Here is a 16990-nt window from a genome sequence, read left to right as displayed (position 1 = left end):
TGAGTTTTAAGCCTAAAAATGTTCTTAACATGTTTTTATTTTTACCAATTTTTGAGTATTTTTGTCCATTTTTTAAAATGTTCTTAACTTGTTCTTAACAATTTGGCCACGTTTAGTGTTTTTCCATGGGTATTCTCAACTTTTTCGGGGGAAATCAACCTAAAAATATTCTTACGGTATTCTTTATTTAGGATCCAAGTCCATTCCATTTCGTTAATTTTAAAAGAGAATGGTCAGGATATGACACAATCTCATTGATGAAGGCGTGAAGTTGCGTAACAAAGGATTAAAGCCGAAATTCATTAGTTTGAGTGGGTTAACTAGGCTCTAACAAGTTGTCAAAACAAAATCTATGTAACTATCTAACATGTCATATTAGATGAATGGCCCTTGGGACAAAAGAAATTCTCTGAGTACACTTTTTCTTCATCAGAACAATCTTTTAAGAACAACGATGCTCAAAAATGCTGAAATTCAAGATCAATTCTGAGGTCGGAATGGCTGAATTTTAAGCAATTTTTAAGGGTCCGATCAATTAGTAAGAATAAAGTAAATTATCTTAGTTTTGCCTTAAGAATAAGAATAGTTTAGTTTAAATTTAGTGTTGCATGAAATCAGATTTTACCCGAATCTTTAACCCAAAATAACCTCTAATCTGTTAGACATGTGATTTTGAGTAAGATATCAAGCAGGTTTTCGGGTTCCGTCACCGCTAAATATTATAATGTTTTTGAAAATGAAAAAAATCTCATCATTATTAGAAAAGAATCTGCATTTTAGAAAAGATAATACCGGATAGAAAATTTGAAATAAAAATCGTAAAAATATATATGAAACAAAAAAACTAAACCGTTATCCTTATTTACACATCTTATATTCGAAACTAACTACAGAAATCATAAAATAAATATTTTCAAGATTATTAAAAAAAATATGATAATATTACCAACTGAATTCCGAATTCATATTTAACTAAACCACAAACAAAAACTTAAAAAAATAAAATTATTAAACCCTAAAAGATTTGAAAGCTAATAACTTTCATATACCACACATATCTTCATAAAAATATCTTCCGGTAAAAATTAGTTACCCTTCAATTTACACATTTTGAGAAAACACAGAAATTGAAATTGAACGTAAGAAGAATTTCAAATTCACAATATTTACTTAAAATCAATTTCAGCGTGACCAATAAAACAGCAGAATTGTGATAAGAAAAATTTAGGCAACACTTACTCAAAACATGTGTTGGATTGCCTTGAATTATCTATTGATTTGGACAAAGAGTCTCTTTCAACGATTCAGTGATTTTAATTTTTGTCAAATTGGTTTCACCTTTTCGGACACTAACTAACTCTGAACTTTGTTTACATTCCATGTTTCTCAAAAAGAATGTCTTAGCATGCACGTGCTAGTTAGCACTTTACTAGCGTATACAATGTAATGAAGCCCATAAAAGAAGTTCATTATCACAATATTTGAATATATCAACAATATCTCAAGATAATCTCGACATTAACATATCATTTGCAATATTTTTCGTATGCCTTTTCCAGTTTGTTCAAATTGCCCAATGTCGTTCTGAATAAAGCGAAATCAAGTAATTAGTTGTCATTCCTTTTGATTTGGTATTTTGTGAAACCAAAAACTGAAAGAGTCGAATTCAATGATTTTTTAATCCATTGGGTTTATCTTAGAATGGTGTTAAGGAAAATAAAATCTTGACTCGAAACTGGTAGCGACCATTTCATAAGGTATAACTAAGCTCTAGTTTAGACGGCCCCCTTTTCGCCCTGGCTATTCTAATTGTGAATTAAAGTGGGCATAAAGTGGGCTGTCTAAAGTCAATGCATTGCCCTCTTTTGACGTCAATGCAATGTCTTCTTTCAATCTTTTTCACGCAAAGATTTTAACTGTGCCCACTTTCTGCTTACTTTAATAATTAGAATAGGCAGGGCAGAAAGTCGGCCGTCTACACTAGTTCTAACTTACTTTATTAGGGCTTTTTTGGTGCATTTCAGCAATCCGGCATCAAGAACCTCTCTAAAAAATATCAATGAAGAAAGATCAATCATTCATGTGTACAAAGAAACACAAAAAATGAATGTTCACTGTTTTTTTCAAATTTAGAAACTCGTAAGAGTATAATAAACAAAAATCACAACCAGGTCATTTTAAATTTTAAAATACACAAGGGATGTATTTACAAAAAAGAAAAAGAAAATAATAATTTTGATACCTTGCTTCCTGCCATCTATCTCGGAAAAAGAAGACAGCAGCTTTTTCTAGGTAGCCTTCAGGATCAGTAGGTGAGATAGATATTTTCTGCAGAAATAAGCAAAAAAGAAAGGAAAGTTAAAATGATCATATTTGTCTTTTGGTGGTAGTTCGTGTATGAATCATATTTTGTAGTTATACCAAGTGATTAAAAAAAGTTTACAAGTTTAAATGGGATTATAAGAAAAATAAAATGTCAAGAACTTTTCAGTTTTGAAAAGAAGAAAGCTAAACTTTAATAATACAGATTTAAAAAATTACTATACCTCATTTACTTCAATGATTTTCAAATCCAAATATTCTATTGCCCAACTTCTAAAAAAGAAAACATATTATTACACATTTAGCAATTTAAATTTAATTTGGTTTCATTTTATATATGAACAAAAAAAAACATATAAAACAACCAAATTGAAATTCAAAAGTCATAATAGTTCCATCACAGAAGAAAAATTGTTCACCTAATTACCATGAAAGAAACCACAATGTATAAAATAAAAAGAGTACTCTAAGGTCTCAAATAGTAGGGGTCAGAGGGGACCTTATTGTCTGGGAATTGAAATTTAAAACTCCCAAATAAGGTAGTCATAGACTAAAACCAGGCTATGTAGAAAAATAGCTGAAAATATTTTCAAAAATAAATAAACAACGGCCCTAATAAGAACGGGCTCCAAAAAATCAATAACCAAGGGGAGCAGAGGGGAGATGTTTATTCAGGACCTATTAGAGTAGTTAAACCATGAATAAAGTTCCAACCTATCCTTTTCTTCTTCATTTGTGAACACATCATTATTATTCAGGTCAATTTCAGCTTGATTGTTATTAAAAGATTTACGAAAGTCTCTGTCTAGCAGTGCAGAATAATATGAAGATGCAGTATCATGATTGCCAAGCATAAAATGTTCATCAGCTAGTTTCTGATATTGAAGTGCTTTCTAGAAATTAAAAAAAAAGAAGTTCAATACTGGAATGTATATAAATGTATATTTCAAAAAGGTATATTTTTTGTGAATTTTCTTTCTACTGTACGACAGAGGACCCAATTTCCAAAATTCTGTTGAAATTTACATCAAATTCTGTCAATCCATTTAAAAAGGGATGATTCCTCTCTGTGAAACCCCCTCAAATCTGGGGTTGGCTTTACCAGATTTCGCTAAAATAGACCTTTTTGCCATTGATGTCAAGCAGCCATTTTTCGTACAAATCATAGATTGCTGAAACAGATTTGCATAGTCAGCCAGTACCTTTAGCCAAATTAGGAATATATCTCTTACTTTTACCAATATTCCTTAGGAATATACCTAGATTTAATAATACCTAGATATATAGATATAAATATACCTAGATTTTCTCCAAAAATAGAAAAAATTGCACATTAAAAAGTACTTCATAAGATTCTTACCATTCCATTTAGATGGGAAAGAAAGATTGAGCTCTTGAATTGCTCGGGGGACCGAGCTATAATTCGTAGAAAAAACTTTACTTATTCCGCTGGAAAACGCATGTGAATTATGCGTTTTTTAAGCCCTTTCTATATGTTACTTGAAAAAGATATTTAGGTGTAAGTGAGGCCTTACAGATAGAAAATTCATACGGTAATTTGGAATTATTTTTTTGGGGCATTCATAATTCCACCATCCGCGAATAAAAGTTTCCAATTTTTTGCACAGTTATCTCATTTGGGATATGGAATCTATTGGTCATACTTGGAATTTGTGAATGTAGATTGTTGGAGAGATACATACTACACTTTTAAATATTTCTTTCTATTTAGGAATATTTTTCTTCTTAATTGGCTAAAAGTACTGACTGATAGTTTAGCATATAAATGGCATCATTTTCAAAATGGTTTATCTTTTTTCAATCTATGGTATGATTTGTAAGAAAAATGACTGCTTACATATAAATGACATCAAAAAGTCTATGCTCAGAGCGTGATGAACAATTGTTTCCAACTTTTCATGTTTGTCATTCTGTGATTCTAGGGGTATTGATTGGGTTGGGTCACTACCAGTTACGGTCAAGAGTGTATTGTGACTCAATAGTCAAAATACATTTCCCCTATAGGGGTTGAGACACCCCTCAGCCTCATCTTGGAAAGTAAAATTTTGTGAAAAAGGGCCTGGAAAATGACTATTGATGTCAGTTTAATATGAGAACCCCCTGGAAACCTTTAATAACCCCCTTGGAAAATCTGAAAAATGAATCAAAACCCCTTGGAAAATCAAGGCTCAGACGCCCCCCCCCCTGGAAAAGTTTGTCAATACCTCTGTATGGTTTAAAAATGGAATAGCCGCCCTATTCTCTATTGTCTATTGTTATGTTTTTTAATAGCTATGAAAATTGTATAAAATTGACTTTTATGATTTTCAAATACCTTCGTACCGTGAGATCGGGTAACTTGTATCAGTGAAGGCTAACATGCATAGCCATCAAATAAATGACCTGGCTGGTCATTAAGTTTCTATTTCTATTTCTATTTCTATATAATTATTTGCATAAATTCATTAGAATTACTTTCGCAAATATTTTAACAAAAAATTTTTAGGAAAATAAAAAATTTAAGTCTATCAAATTAAGTTTATTTAAAATGTACATAATGGTTAAAATATTAAAATAGTAAATAATAAATAATTGATAAATAAGTTTAAATAGTAAGTTAAAAATAGTATTTCCAGAAAAACTAACAGTAGTTAGGAATTTAACGAAGGCAAAAATTTGCAAAAGTTTGTTGCGAGGTAGATAGACCTTTTTTTAAAGAGGCCACCCTGTTGAATAATTATGTAGTCCGGCAGAAAAACAATGATACACCCATGCATAATTATTACAATATGCATGAAACAGTAATTATGCATTGTTGTATCATTGTTTGTATGGCTGGACTACATAATTATTCAACAGGGTTGCCTCTTTGAAAAAAGGTCTATTATAGACATGACTGGAAATTAGGAAATTAGACAGAAGCTTAAGTGTTTTGTCTTAGTAATTGAAAAGTGTATATATGATTATAATACTTATTTAATAGTCAAAGAGTTTCTAAATTCATCCCTTTCTTTTAAATTTACAATTCCTTTGTCCAAGCTATTCCATAGTTTAAAATACAACTACGCAGCTCTGCTCGCAGCTCTACTCTACCATTTTTGTTTTGATTTAATTTTGTATCTTAATGATGACCAGCCAGTTCATTTATTTGAGGGCTATGCATCATGCATGTTATCCTCCACTGATGCAAGTTACCGATCTCACGGTAGTGCTTTTAAAGATATAGAAAAGTATCACAATGTACCTACCTCTTCATTCTCCTCATCATTATCAGTGTTTGGTGAAAATATTTCTGGACAAGTTTTTCTTCGTCCTCTTCTAGTTGATATACGATACTTTCTTTTCTGAGGCTGATGACTATGTCTTCTTTTCAAATTGTCTGTTTTCGCTTCTGTAGTAGTCTCAAGTGCAACTTCCTCCATATTTTTGTTTTCTTTGGCAAGGTTAAAGCTATTGTCTCATGGTTGTAATTTTTGTTTGTAAAATGGACTTTTTGAACTTTCAATGAACTTTTCGAGAAAGTTTGTTTTTATTTTTAACTTGCTTACCTATAAGGAGTCGAAACTTTTGCTTATACTTTTCATGCGAGGCGTGCGTAAAGCATTACCATCGTGTCTATAAAAATTAGAAGTTTGCGTTCCTATATGAATACAAAACATCCGTCCGCCCCTCCGCCCCTCCGCCACATCCGCCTCACGAAGAAGCAGGTTGTTCGGTTCCAGTTCCTTTTCATTCAGACCAGAACTTTTGACGCGAAGGCCGCAAAAACAAAAATTGGCTCCAAACCATCATCGTTCACAAACAGTGAAAATACTACAAGATTTAACATCGACCACCTCACTTTTAACCGTCAACAACACTTGAATCGATTGAATTCGGTAAGAAATTCTCTAATATTTCTGCTCTTGTCTTTCTATTTCTAAAGACGTTTATTTTTATGAAATTGGATAGAAAACTTGATGATTTACCTTTCGACAGTTTAGTAAAATACACTTTATTACACTGACACTTATTTCCAAGACATTTTCTTTTGATAGAAATTGATCAATCACTTCAGCAGTGCAGATTTTATGAAATCAAAGTTTAGAGTTAGTAGGCCAGTTGGAGGACAGGATTGATTTGCTGACATGTGACTTTGAAGCTAGAGAAAAATTCTAAATTGTCTAAACTGGCACGCTTGCTAACATTCTCCTGAATTAGTACGCAACAACACTGCAAATTTCCGATCAATCACTTCAGCAGTGCAGATTTTATGAAATCAAAGTTTAGAGTTGGTAGGTCGCTTTTCCCCAAACAACTATATATACTGTCACCAGTATGGATTTCGTGTAACTAACGCCAAAGTTCTTCGGCGTACAACTGAAACGTTTTTGGCGCATTGGCGTAAGGGTACTTACAAAGATTGTTTGATTTTCAGTTGGCGTAAAGTAATAATTCCAGTTTGGCGTGAATGACTCCATAATCCATCGATTTTTAGCTTCCATTTGGCTAAATTTGCTTTCGCTCGCGTCAATTTATTAATTATGTTGGCGCATGCGCCTCTTTTCCCATCTTGCACCCTTATTGAAAAATTGAATGTTGGTACAAAAGAAATTTTGCTTGGCGTGAGGCTTGCTGCACGGAAAAATATCATCGGCGCGAGATTTCGTGGAATCCATACTGGTACTGTCAACTTTAAAGAAAGAAAAATGCTATCTTCAGTTTTTTTATAAACTTTCTATCATCTGTGCAAATATTGCATATAGAGTCCCCTGCCCGGTTGGCGACCAGTCTAGTTGGCGACCAGTCTAGTTGGCGACCAGTCTAGTTGGCGACCGAACGTCTTTGAACCCAGAAAAGTCATACAAAAACAAACCTCTAGAGAATTTCTTTTGGTAGTAATCTGCCTTGACCTATTTCCCATACTGTGTAAAAAAAATTCTAGAAAAAAACGAGTAGAATCCGAAAGATCCAACTTTGCACGGAAGCACACGAAAAAGCCGGATTTTTCGAAAAAAATAAAAAATGGCTACCTGTGGACAAAAAAGCTTTGTAAGAAAAAACGCTTCAACTGCCACTCCAAAAAATACTTGTCCAAAACTATGAGTATATGTTAGAAAGCATTTCTGTAAAAATCAGCTCGATAGGGTTTCCTTCGTCTAAAATATAGATAAAAAAGTTGATGCAATCAGTTTCGAAATTAGACGTCCAGTCTGCGACCGACAAAATCAAAAGTAAGAAAAAGAAGGCTCTACATTGCGATCAAAACATTCCAGATGCTGAGAAAAAAAGAAGACTTTACATTGCAATCACAACATTCAAGGGGCATGTCTGCGGTCTTTAACTTGACAACTCCAATGCGAAGTTTCTAGCTCCGGATTGCAATAACAAAGGAAACCGGTATATCAAATCACCGGGTAGACATAAAAAATTCCCACGCTTTTATCAAATGAAGACTCTCCATAGACCGCCACTTTCAAAACAAAACAAAAACAAACTTTAGAAAAAAATGGCGACTTGAAGAAAAATTCTAAAAAAACATGCCAAAGGGAAATGTAAGTGAGCTATTTTAAAACAAAAGAACGAGTGCAAAGAAATTAAATACGGGAAAGCTTATGAGTTTTTTTATCATCCTGATCAATTCATATGAGTATGACCTAACCTGCAAGTAGAGCACTGATTTTCTCTTTTTAGCGATCGGTCACAGACTGGTACGTCGGTTGGGAACTGGGCACTAGTACCGCTCGCTTCGAAAGTTTTTTATTTTAAGAAGATCGACTCAAATAAAAAATCAAAACAAACACGAAGAGCATGTTAAAAGTTGTCTAACCATTAGTCGAAAAGGATTTTCAAAAAAGTAAAAAGTAAGTGAGAAATTTGAATTAAAAAATTTTGGTCGCCAACTGGGCAGGGTACTCTAAATCCAGACATCTCAATCGAATCTCATCGAAACATAAAAATTCTGGGTAGTATTCAATTGGTTTGATTGTTGTTCTACTATATTGCACTACGTTCTAAAAGAAGTAAGCCATTATTGTTGGCAAAACAAATGCGTTCCCCAATGTTTTCCAAGCAAGGACCCCCGGAAAAAAATAAGAAAAGATTAATACAGAAGTCCAAATACAGGGCTCGAAATAACGGTCGGACATCGGACATTGTCCGACCCAATTGCTGAAATGTCCGACCCAAATCGATTCTAGTCGGACATCATGTCCGACCCAATTACTTTTGGTGCCTTCAAAAAATTTGTCAGATGCGTTGTGAAATTTCCAAAAGAAATTGTAATTTACATAGAATTAGTAACTTCTTTATTTACACACAAAAACTCTCAAAGTTGCAATCATTAGTGTTAGATATTCATTTTGTGTGATGCTTTTTCTCAACAAATGAAAGTATGCTTCAAGTAAAAATCATGGGCTTCTGACCATTAATTGACATTTGTTTAGCTTCCTTGTGATCAATGTAAAATTCTATCAGAAGCTTGTATTAGACTTGAAGTATACCCCACATAAAAATCAATCGGACATGTCCGACCCATTTTACTTTAAAAGCCTTAGGACATGTCCGACCCAAATCAATTTTTGATCGGACAATGTGTCCGACCACCTAAATATCGTTATTTCGAGCCCTGCAAATACTCCAAAAAAAAGAAAAAATTCTTTCATTGAAATTCTTTAATTATCTACAATAGATTTCCAAAAGATATTTAAAATTCTATTATATTACGTCACAAGATATTAAGCTTTCTTTTTCGTAAACCCCTGGTTTCAATACAAAATAGGTTAGCGGGCCAATTTTTTTGTCACCAATAATGGCGGCAAAGTTGTTACGTCACATCTATTGTTTAGGCGAAAAGATTACATCATGAATATCATGAATACTCAAAAATACAGAAAATAAAAGAAGGAAGGAGAAAACAAAATGAATGAAAAAATGTCAATTTTACACCAAAAGAAACTTGCTAAAAAAATCAGGAAAACTTTGATTCAAAAATCAAAGGGGGGGGGGGAATAAAATGCAATACCTTGCATCCTAGTATCCACTGTTATCCACCAATATCCTTTGCAAACCCCTAAATGTAGGGGGGGGCGGGGTAGAAACTATGATTGCACCCTTTTTGAAATTTTGAAAAACAGAAAATGAAAAGATGGAGGGAATGAATCTTTTCTCAATAAATATCGTAAGTTGCTCTAATGTCAACGTTCCTTGTAATTACGACACCCATCTGTAGAGCTGCCGGGTTAATAGGAAGAATGGAATCTCTGATTGAGACTTTATCTTTGCCCTAGTGGTCGGAGTGGAAAACATCTTTTCAATCAGTGATTCCAACCTTCCTATTTTTCCTCTCGTTGAAAAGGGTGTTGGAATTAGATGAGGTATGTCAACATAAGACCAACTTACAAATAAAATAAAAGCATGCTTCATCAGGGGGGGGGTCAACATTTATAATACCAACCCATAGCCCAAAAACCTGACTTTTGACCTTTTGAGCTAAGTTAACACCACCGCCCCAAAATTGGTATCGATACCAACTTGAAAATCATAATTTTCAGAAAAAGGGGTGACCCACCCCCTTATTTTGGTATCGATACCAACTTGAAAATCATAATTTTCAGAAAAAAGGGGGACCCACCCCTTAATTTGGTATCGATACCAATCTGACAAATTTGAGTTTAAAGCTGTTTAAAGGGAACCCACCCCCTCCCACACAAACAGGGTACTAAGAGAAACTTAAAAAAAACTCATTTTTGAAATACTCTTTCTTTAACACAACACAAAAAATGTCATATGCTAAAATAGAAAATGACTGAAAACTGACAATATAATAAAAACAAACCCAATGAAGCTAGCAAAATCAATCTGAATCAATATTATCTGAATATAATTGATGTGCAAAAACTAGTAGAAGCTATTATTAGTACATAATTTTAGAACAGAATAGATTCACTCATTACAAAATGCTATCACAGAAAAAATGCTTTTGCTTCAGGCTTGATCAAAAATGAAACTTGAAAATATCGAAAAAGTCCAAAATAAACAAACTTAAAGTCATTTAAACTTATTACTCATTTACAGTCATTATACTCAAAAGCTAAAACAAATCCAATTGAAACCTGTTTAGACTGATATGTACCCCGGGGTATTTTCTAGCTATAAGGGCAAAAATTAGGAAAGTGTTGCTGTCATTTTGATATGGATACCAACTTTCTGAATAATATTATTTAAAAAAGGGGTACCCACCCCCTATTTTGGTATCAATACCAACTGAGGATAACTCTTTTTTCTAAAAAAAGGGGGACCCACCCCCATCAATACCAACTTGACTTTTCAGACTTTTAAAGGAAAAAAAGACACCACCACCCAGCTATGGGTCTGGTATCTGGATGTTGACCCCCCCCTGGCTTCATGAGTGGAAGAAAAGACTATTTTTGAACAGCTGAGACGGTCTCCTATCATTCACTCCTTAACCAAGTTTGATTAGTATTTTTTAGTATTAGTATTCTCTAAACTTCATCTGCCAACTACACCTTAAACTAACGGAGATGATTGCTATTATTCCGACAAAGTCATTTAAAGATAATTTTCCATATAATCAGTTCCTAGAAGGGGCGTTTATTTGAAACAAGTGGCTGTAAGGAATACAAAAGAAAACTTCGATACGAATTAGACCTGTTTGTACAAACCTAAATTGGCATATCTGAATTTGAATAATAACGAAAAGGTAAGCTAAGGCTTTGATTCACTTTGTAGAGTGACCTTGGCTATAGATTATTTAGAATAATCCCCCTTCATTTAAATGCCCCCTCAAATAAAAACTGCTCCTAAAAACCAACAGATTTATTAAACGCCCAGAGTATCTATTCCAAGTATATAATGGGATTTATTTTTTATGAATTTATTAGGAAGTCTTCATGATGCCAACCAATTTCCTTGAGCTAAGAGACATGTTTTCGAGACCATTTATTGCTCAGCTGTCGGAGGATCTCTACATGTTTTGACATTTACGTCATCAGTACCATCCACTCTTTAACACTATGTATTCCTTTTAAGGGTTTATGAACCCCCAGAAATCTAGGTATCCCTACAAATATGAGATTGATAGGATCCTAGATACAGTAGGCAGACCAATTTGGGTATCTGTAGTAATTTTGGTTAAGCAATTAAGTTCCTTACAAGTATCTTTCAAAAGAAAGTAGCTTAGATATTCTCTCTTTTGATTTCAGTAATGAACTTGTGTGGTTTTGCCCATGTGACTGACCCATTTAATGATGGTACCAGTGTTGTTAACCTAAAATGACCAACAGACACCGATACCAGAAACCTTAGAATATTACCGCTTTAATCTACCCTATCATGTTCAGTCGTCGTGAAAGCTAGAAATCGTCTAATAAATCTCCCAAACCGTTACCGTTTATCTACACTGTTTTAAAGCTGTGATACAAAATTTTAAGCTAATCCCTCTACAATCGACAGAAATATAGGTACATCAAAGAGGTAAGTATTGTTTACTGTAGGGTATAACAGACACCAACATCCTTCAATCCAAAACCCGATCTCAATGTATATTGGAGCATCAAACACGTGTTATCACACAGCAGTAGCCGCCTTACAATAACAAGGAATCAGCTAAAGATCTCTAATTTGTGTATTTACAGGACTAAGGGTAAGTATTCTAATAGGTGAAGTTACATTCGAAAGTCTGAAGAGGGCATTTCCTATTTTTGAAGCATTTTTGTCATGTACTCAAAACATTTGATATTTTCCAAAAGATTAAAATTTTATGGATGATTGAATGTTTAAAGGTTAGGTCATTAGACTCATTTCCACTAATACCTGATAATACTTCTACTGTATGTGTAATTTCTCATTTTGTCCTGTAAATACACAAATCTTCGACAGACAACACCGACTAAAGAAAACACCAAGAAAGATCAACCAGTCGATCGAACAGCACCAACGACCATCATGATGGATTTCAGACTATACCCTTATTTGACCCATCCATACATTTTTACTATCACAGACTTTAATTTGTTGTATACTACCTACCATAATACCATTGCGTATGATATCGTCTGTCAGTGTAATAAACATGGCACTATCTCAGACGAGCCACTACTGGAATAGGAATCCAATTCCTTTATCCAAAGAAAACTCGACCCAATTACTTCTTATCAAATCATCGAAATCAAAGATAACCCTGGTATTTTAGCATTTTTCTCCGAATACCATTAACAGCACTCTTTCGAACGTTGCACAATAAGTTCCTACACCCAATATCCTTAACCCTAAACTTCTCTCTTCTATCTAGTCCAAGAATGAGTACGGAGTTGTTTATTGGAAATCTCAACCCTAATACCCGCACTCGTGATTTGGAGAATGTCTTCGGAAGATACGGAAAAATTCTTCGATGTGATTTAAAGAAAAATTTCGGATTCATTCAATATGATGAACGACGTGATGCAGAAACAGCGATGATGAAAGAAAATGACCAACGCCTTATGGGATCTGTGATGACTGTTGAGTGGGCCAAAGGGTCTGGTCCTCGCCAAGGAGGCGGTGGCGGTGGCGGCCGGCCTGGCGGAGGTAATCCAAGGTATCGTTCGCCACCAAAAGGAGGAATGCGTGATCGATCACCTTACGGCGGCGGTAGAGCTCGTTCTCCACGTGGTGGCTTTGATAGAGGAGACAGAGATGATCGTTTAGGTGGTTATGGTGGTGGGCGTCGAGGTGGCGGCGGGCGTGATTTTGATGACCGTGGTCCACCACGTGACCGACAGAGAGATCGTGGAGATCGATTCAGCGACGCACGAGGACCACCAGGAGGAGATCGCCGAGGACCGCCTCGTGATCGACAACGTGGAGGAGGAGATCGAATGGGGCGTAGAGACAGTTTCGGTAGCGATCGCCGTAGTTTTGGCGGCGGACCAAGGCGCTTTTAAGTAAACAAAGTAGCTAGTGACAAATTTATTGGAGCTTCACCGTTGAATTGAAGGGATCCTATATTTGCTTCATGACAAAACTCGTAAAGCTGTGTTGCCGTGAAGAATTTTCGCGCTTCATACCTTATGTGAATGGGATAACTTAGATCTCTATAGCAATAGAACAATAGAGGGTTTGTATTTATTTGAAACAAACTTAACGAACTAAATTGATTGAAAGAGCTTAACAGAGACGTCTAGATTTTTATTGACATTTTTAATTTTGCCATTTTGGAAAATGTAAATAATATTGAGCGATCTTAACATAAATAACAAAAATCCTTTCTTGTTTTGTGTTCTTCGCAAACTTCAGCTCGTTTGAAATGGAAAACATCAAATAAGGTCCGCAACAGTCCGCAATGTAGTAGAGGGCATTTTGTAAAATCGCTCGACTGTTTTGTTAGAAGCACTTGTTATACATTTTTGGAAAGCTAAGGGGTAGGGGAATCGAAATTACTATGTTTCCAATTTTTTTTCGGACACTTTGGTGTGATTTTTGGACAAATATGACGGTCTCAGGCAAAAATCATACGGTTAAAAATTAATGAAAATTTTAGCTCGAGAAAACGGAGACCTGTTGTATATTTTTGGAAAGCTCGTAAAAAATTAAGATTAGAGATATATTGCAAGTATAGGTGATTTCTGTACATAACTCGAGATATTAACTCTTGAAAACCGTGTTTTTCAGCCAGAAACAGCTATTTTGTCCAGTTTTTGCGCTTTTTGAAGCTCAATATCTCGAGTTAGGTATTGAAATCACCTATACTTGCAATATATCTCTAATCCTAATTTTATAAGAGCTTTCCAAAAATATACAACAGGTCTCCGTTTTCTCGAGCTAAAATTTTCATTAATTTTTAACCCTATGATTTTTTCCTGAGACCGTCATATTTGTCTGAAAATCACACCAAAGTGTCCGAAAAAAAATTGGAAACATAGTAATTTCGATTCCCCTACCCCTTAGCTTTCCAAAAATGTATAACAAGTGCTTCTAACAAAACAGTCAAGCGATTCCAAAAAATCGAACAAAATTCCCCCTACTAAATGATTTTATAAAATGAATTTTTGTTTTCACGAGACCTTCGTTTTAAGTAAATTTCTTTTTAAAAAGTATGCTACCGTGTATCTGAAAATTTTTTTAAAGCCTGTTGGAGATGTTTAGATCTTTAGATAAAATAGCTTCTATCCTAAAATGAGCTGATTATATTCTTCAAAATCCGTTCTGCTTTGTTTCGAGCACATTGTATATTAAGAATTTGAACTCAAAGTGTTTACAAATTTCTCTTGTAGCTCTTGGTAAACGTAGTCTTTCATTTCAAGACAGAGCATTCTATTGTAAGGTCGTTTTTTTGTCATACATTTTTCTATACATTCTTTTGTTATTTTAGGTAAGTAAATGATTCTCTTTCAGACTTAACCCTTTTCCAGACTTTTTTGGGATTTGTTATTTGAGGGCCTTGCCTATGGTTTGTTCTCAAAATCCCAGGGTGTCCTAAACTGTTCCAAATTATGACAGTTTCTCAGCGTGTATTGATGCAATCAAGTATTTACACTAAAAACAATTGTATTTTTAACTGCCCAATTTTAACCTTCTTATAAACTTTTGTCTATTGCCTTTTGAGGCTATAACAGCCTAAGCAATGCCATAAACCTTCCATTTTACTTAAGTTAGATATCTTTACGGATTTTCTATTTTGTAAGGCATTTTTCGCGACCATAAACTTTCGCGATATGGCTCAGGATTTTCAAAGGCATTACTTTCACGAAAGGGGTTAAATTCAAGAAAATTGAGAAAGTTTCTACTCGCGAAAGTTTCTACTCGCGAAAGTTTGTAGCTATACTAAAGAAAATCAACTTGTTGTAGAATAATGAATACCGTCATTCTTCTAATTTAATCCGTCCTCTAATTAGTACGAATTAATTATTTTGGCAAAATGAAATAATTTATCTAACTCTAATTATTAGTACGAGTCCATGATCACGAATTTCTGATTTTCCTCTAATTTAGTACGATAAAGGTCAAATTTTCCTCTAATTATAGTACGAATAATAAAAATAAACGAATTTTTTTCGTTTCAAAGACACTTTCCTTTTTTAAAAAAACATGAAAATTTTTTATCTAATCTAATTTACAAATCAAATGGATCGTCTTCAGTCAGATCGTCTCCACTGTCTAGGATGGTATTAGCTTTTTCCATGCATTTTGAATAAAATTCGCCACTTCGGACTTTCGAAGGATCTGTGGTAGTTATTCCGCATACATCAAATGATTTCATTATCATATCCTTGTCATCTGAAATAATTTGGAATGCCTTTTCAACCCAATCCACCATGTCCTGTGTATTGTGTGTTTTTAATTTTTCAACCCCTAATTTAATACGATTTGATATCTCTTTTACTCTAATTATTAGTACGACAATCAACGTCAATTTCCAAGGTATTTTATTTCCTCTTATTATTAGTACGACCCCTTCAAAATAATTATTTTTTCCGGAGGATTAAATTAGAAGAATGACGGTAATAACATTTTTGTATCATAAACTTTTCAATCTTAGAACGTTTCTGAACGTCATAAATGCGAAAAAATATTCAAAAATATCCATTCAATCAAAAATACAACTTAAAACTTTGCCCTGGTTGACTTAAAAAAGGGCTCTTTTTGTTGATATTTGAAGTCAATCATTGATTAACTTTGGACTATATCTTTCGATGGAATAATTTTTTATTTTATTTTTTCTCACGTTAATGATGTTCTAAGATCTAAGAATCACTCGTTTGAAAATGGTAACTATAGTATAGCACAATTCAGCACAATTATTGAAGACGTTGATTTTCTTCCTCTTCATTTTCCGATCTTTTTTGAGTTTTTTCTTTATAACAATATTCCACTCCTTTTTGTCTTTTCAGCGAGCACAAAACCGCTACTCTCGGGTACCTAATAGCCGTCCCCCCCCGCTAATTAATTTTTCGAAAATTTTCCACCCAGGACATTCTTATTCCAACCCCCCCGCTTATTAATTTTTGGGAAAATGTTTTTGACAGTTCCCTTTTTTGTCTTAATTCTGCTGTATTAGCCTCCTTTTCAAACATTTTCCACCCAGGACATTTTTATTCCAACCCCCCCGCTTATTAAATTTTGAGATTTTTTCCAACCCCCCTGCTTATTCCAACCCCCCCGGCTATTAGGTACCCGAGAGTACTTAATTCAAATTCTATCAAAAGTTATTGAGGTTTGAAGAAACACTGTCAGCTATCTTGTTTAATCGTATCGCAACTCAATAGCTACCATTTGGAGAATCCGCGCAATTTCAAACCTTGAAAAGGAGAGGGTTATATCGGATCACCCAAAGTTACCTTCATTTTTTTTTTTTCTTATCTACGGATCGCTGATAGTCACCCCGGAATCTGTGTTTCCGGGGGTTTTGTTGTTGGGAATTGATTAACTAACAGTTAGGTAGGGTCAGGGTTGCTAGTAACGGCTTGTCACTGTGCCGGGTGCATACTCGGCGCCTTGGGCCCCGCAGGGTTGCTAGTAACGGCTCGAATTTCAGTCAGGTTTAAAAAAGGGGTACTTTTACCCATATTATAATAGCATTACCCCCGTCTTTTGCCAGTTCGGTATAATATGTTATGAATTGCGTAGTTTTGCTGTGCGACGATGGCTCAACGGATAAGGCGTTGGTTTCCGAATCCGAAGGTCTTTCTTT

At 34.4% G+C, this 16990-nt stretch overlaps 2 protein-coding genes across 4 annotated transcripts; one reads left to right on the top strand and one right to left on the bottom strand.

Moving 5' to 3' along the window:
- Positions 1 to 754: 754 nt before the first annotated feature.
- LOC136819503 (uncharacterized) lies at positions 755 to 5915 on the bottom strand. Of its 2 annotated transcripts, none has more exons than XM_067075734.1 (6): positions 5571 to 5911; positions 3037 to 3215; positions 2547 to 2595; positions 2243 to 2328; positions 1996 to 2046; positions 755 to 1584 (listed from the first exon to the last, which is right to left on the bottom strand). In XM_067075734.1, the coding sequence occupies exons 1-6, from the start codon at positions 5742 to 5744 to the stop codon at positions 1527 to 1529; spliced, it is 597 nt and encodes a 198-aa protein (XP_066931835.1). In that variant the 5' UTR covers positions 5745 to 5911; the 3' UTR covers positions 755 to 1526. The 2 variants fall into 2 exon arrangements, with proteins under 2 accessions (XP_066931835.1, XP_066931836.1); XM_067075735.1 differs by having other exon boundaries at positions 1562 to 1651; positions 5571 to 5915.
- Positions 5916 to 6034: 119 nt separating this feature from the next.
- Positions 6035 to 13576, top strand: LOC136819502 (uncharacterized). Of its 2 annotated transcripts, XM_067075733.1 has the most exons (3): positions 6035 to 6200; positions 11526 to 11796; positions 12614 to 13576. In XM_067075733.1, the coding sequence occupies exon 3, from the start codon at positions 12621 to 12623 to the stop codon at positions 13242 to 13244; it is 624 nt and encodes a 207-aa protein (XP_066931834.1). In that variant the 5' UTR covers positions 6035 to 6200; positions 11526 to 11796; positions 12614 to 12620; the 3' UTR covers positions 13245 to 13576. The 2 variants fall into 2 exon arrangements, with proteins under 2 accessions (XP_066931834.1, XP_066931833.1); XM_067075732.1 differs by lacking the exon at positions 11526 to 11796.
- Positions 13577 to 16990: the final 3414 nt, after the last annotated feature.

This window comes from Clytia hemisphaerica, unplaced genomic scaffold (assembly GCF_902728285.1).
Source record: "Clytia hemisphaerica strain Z4C2 unplaced genomic scaffold, Clytia hemisphaerica genome assembly, whole genome shotgun sequence".
NCBI lineage: Eukaryota > Metazoa > Cnidaria > Hydrozoa > Leptothecata > Clytiidae > Clytia > Clytia hemisphaerica.
Note: the sequence above shows the minus strand (reverse complement) of the source record. Positions and strands in the feature narration are given on the sequence as shown.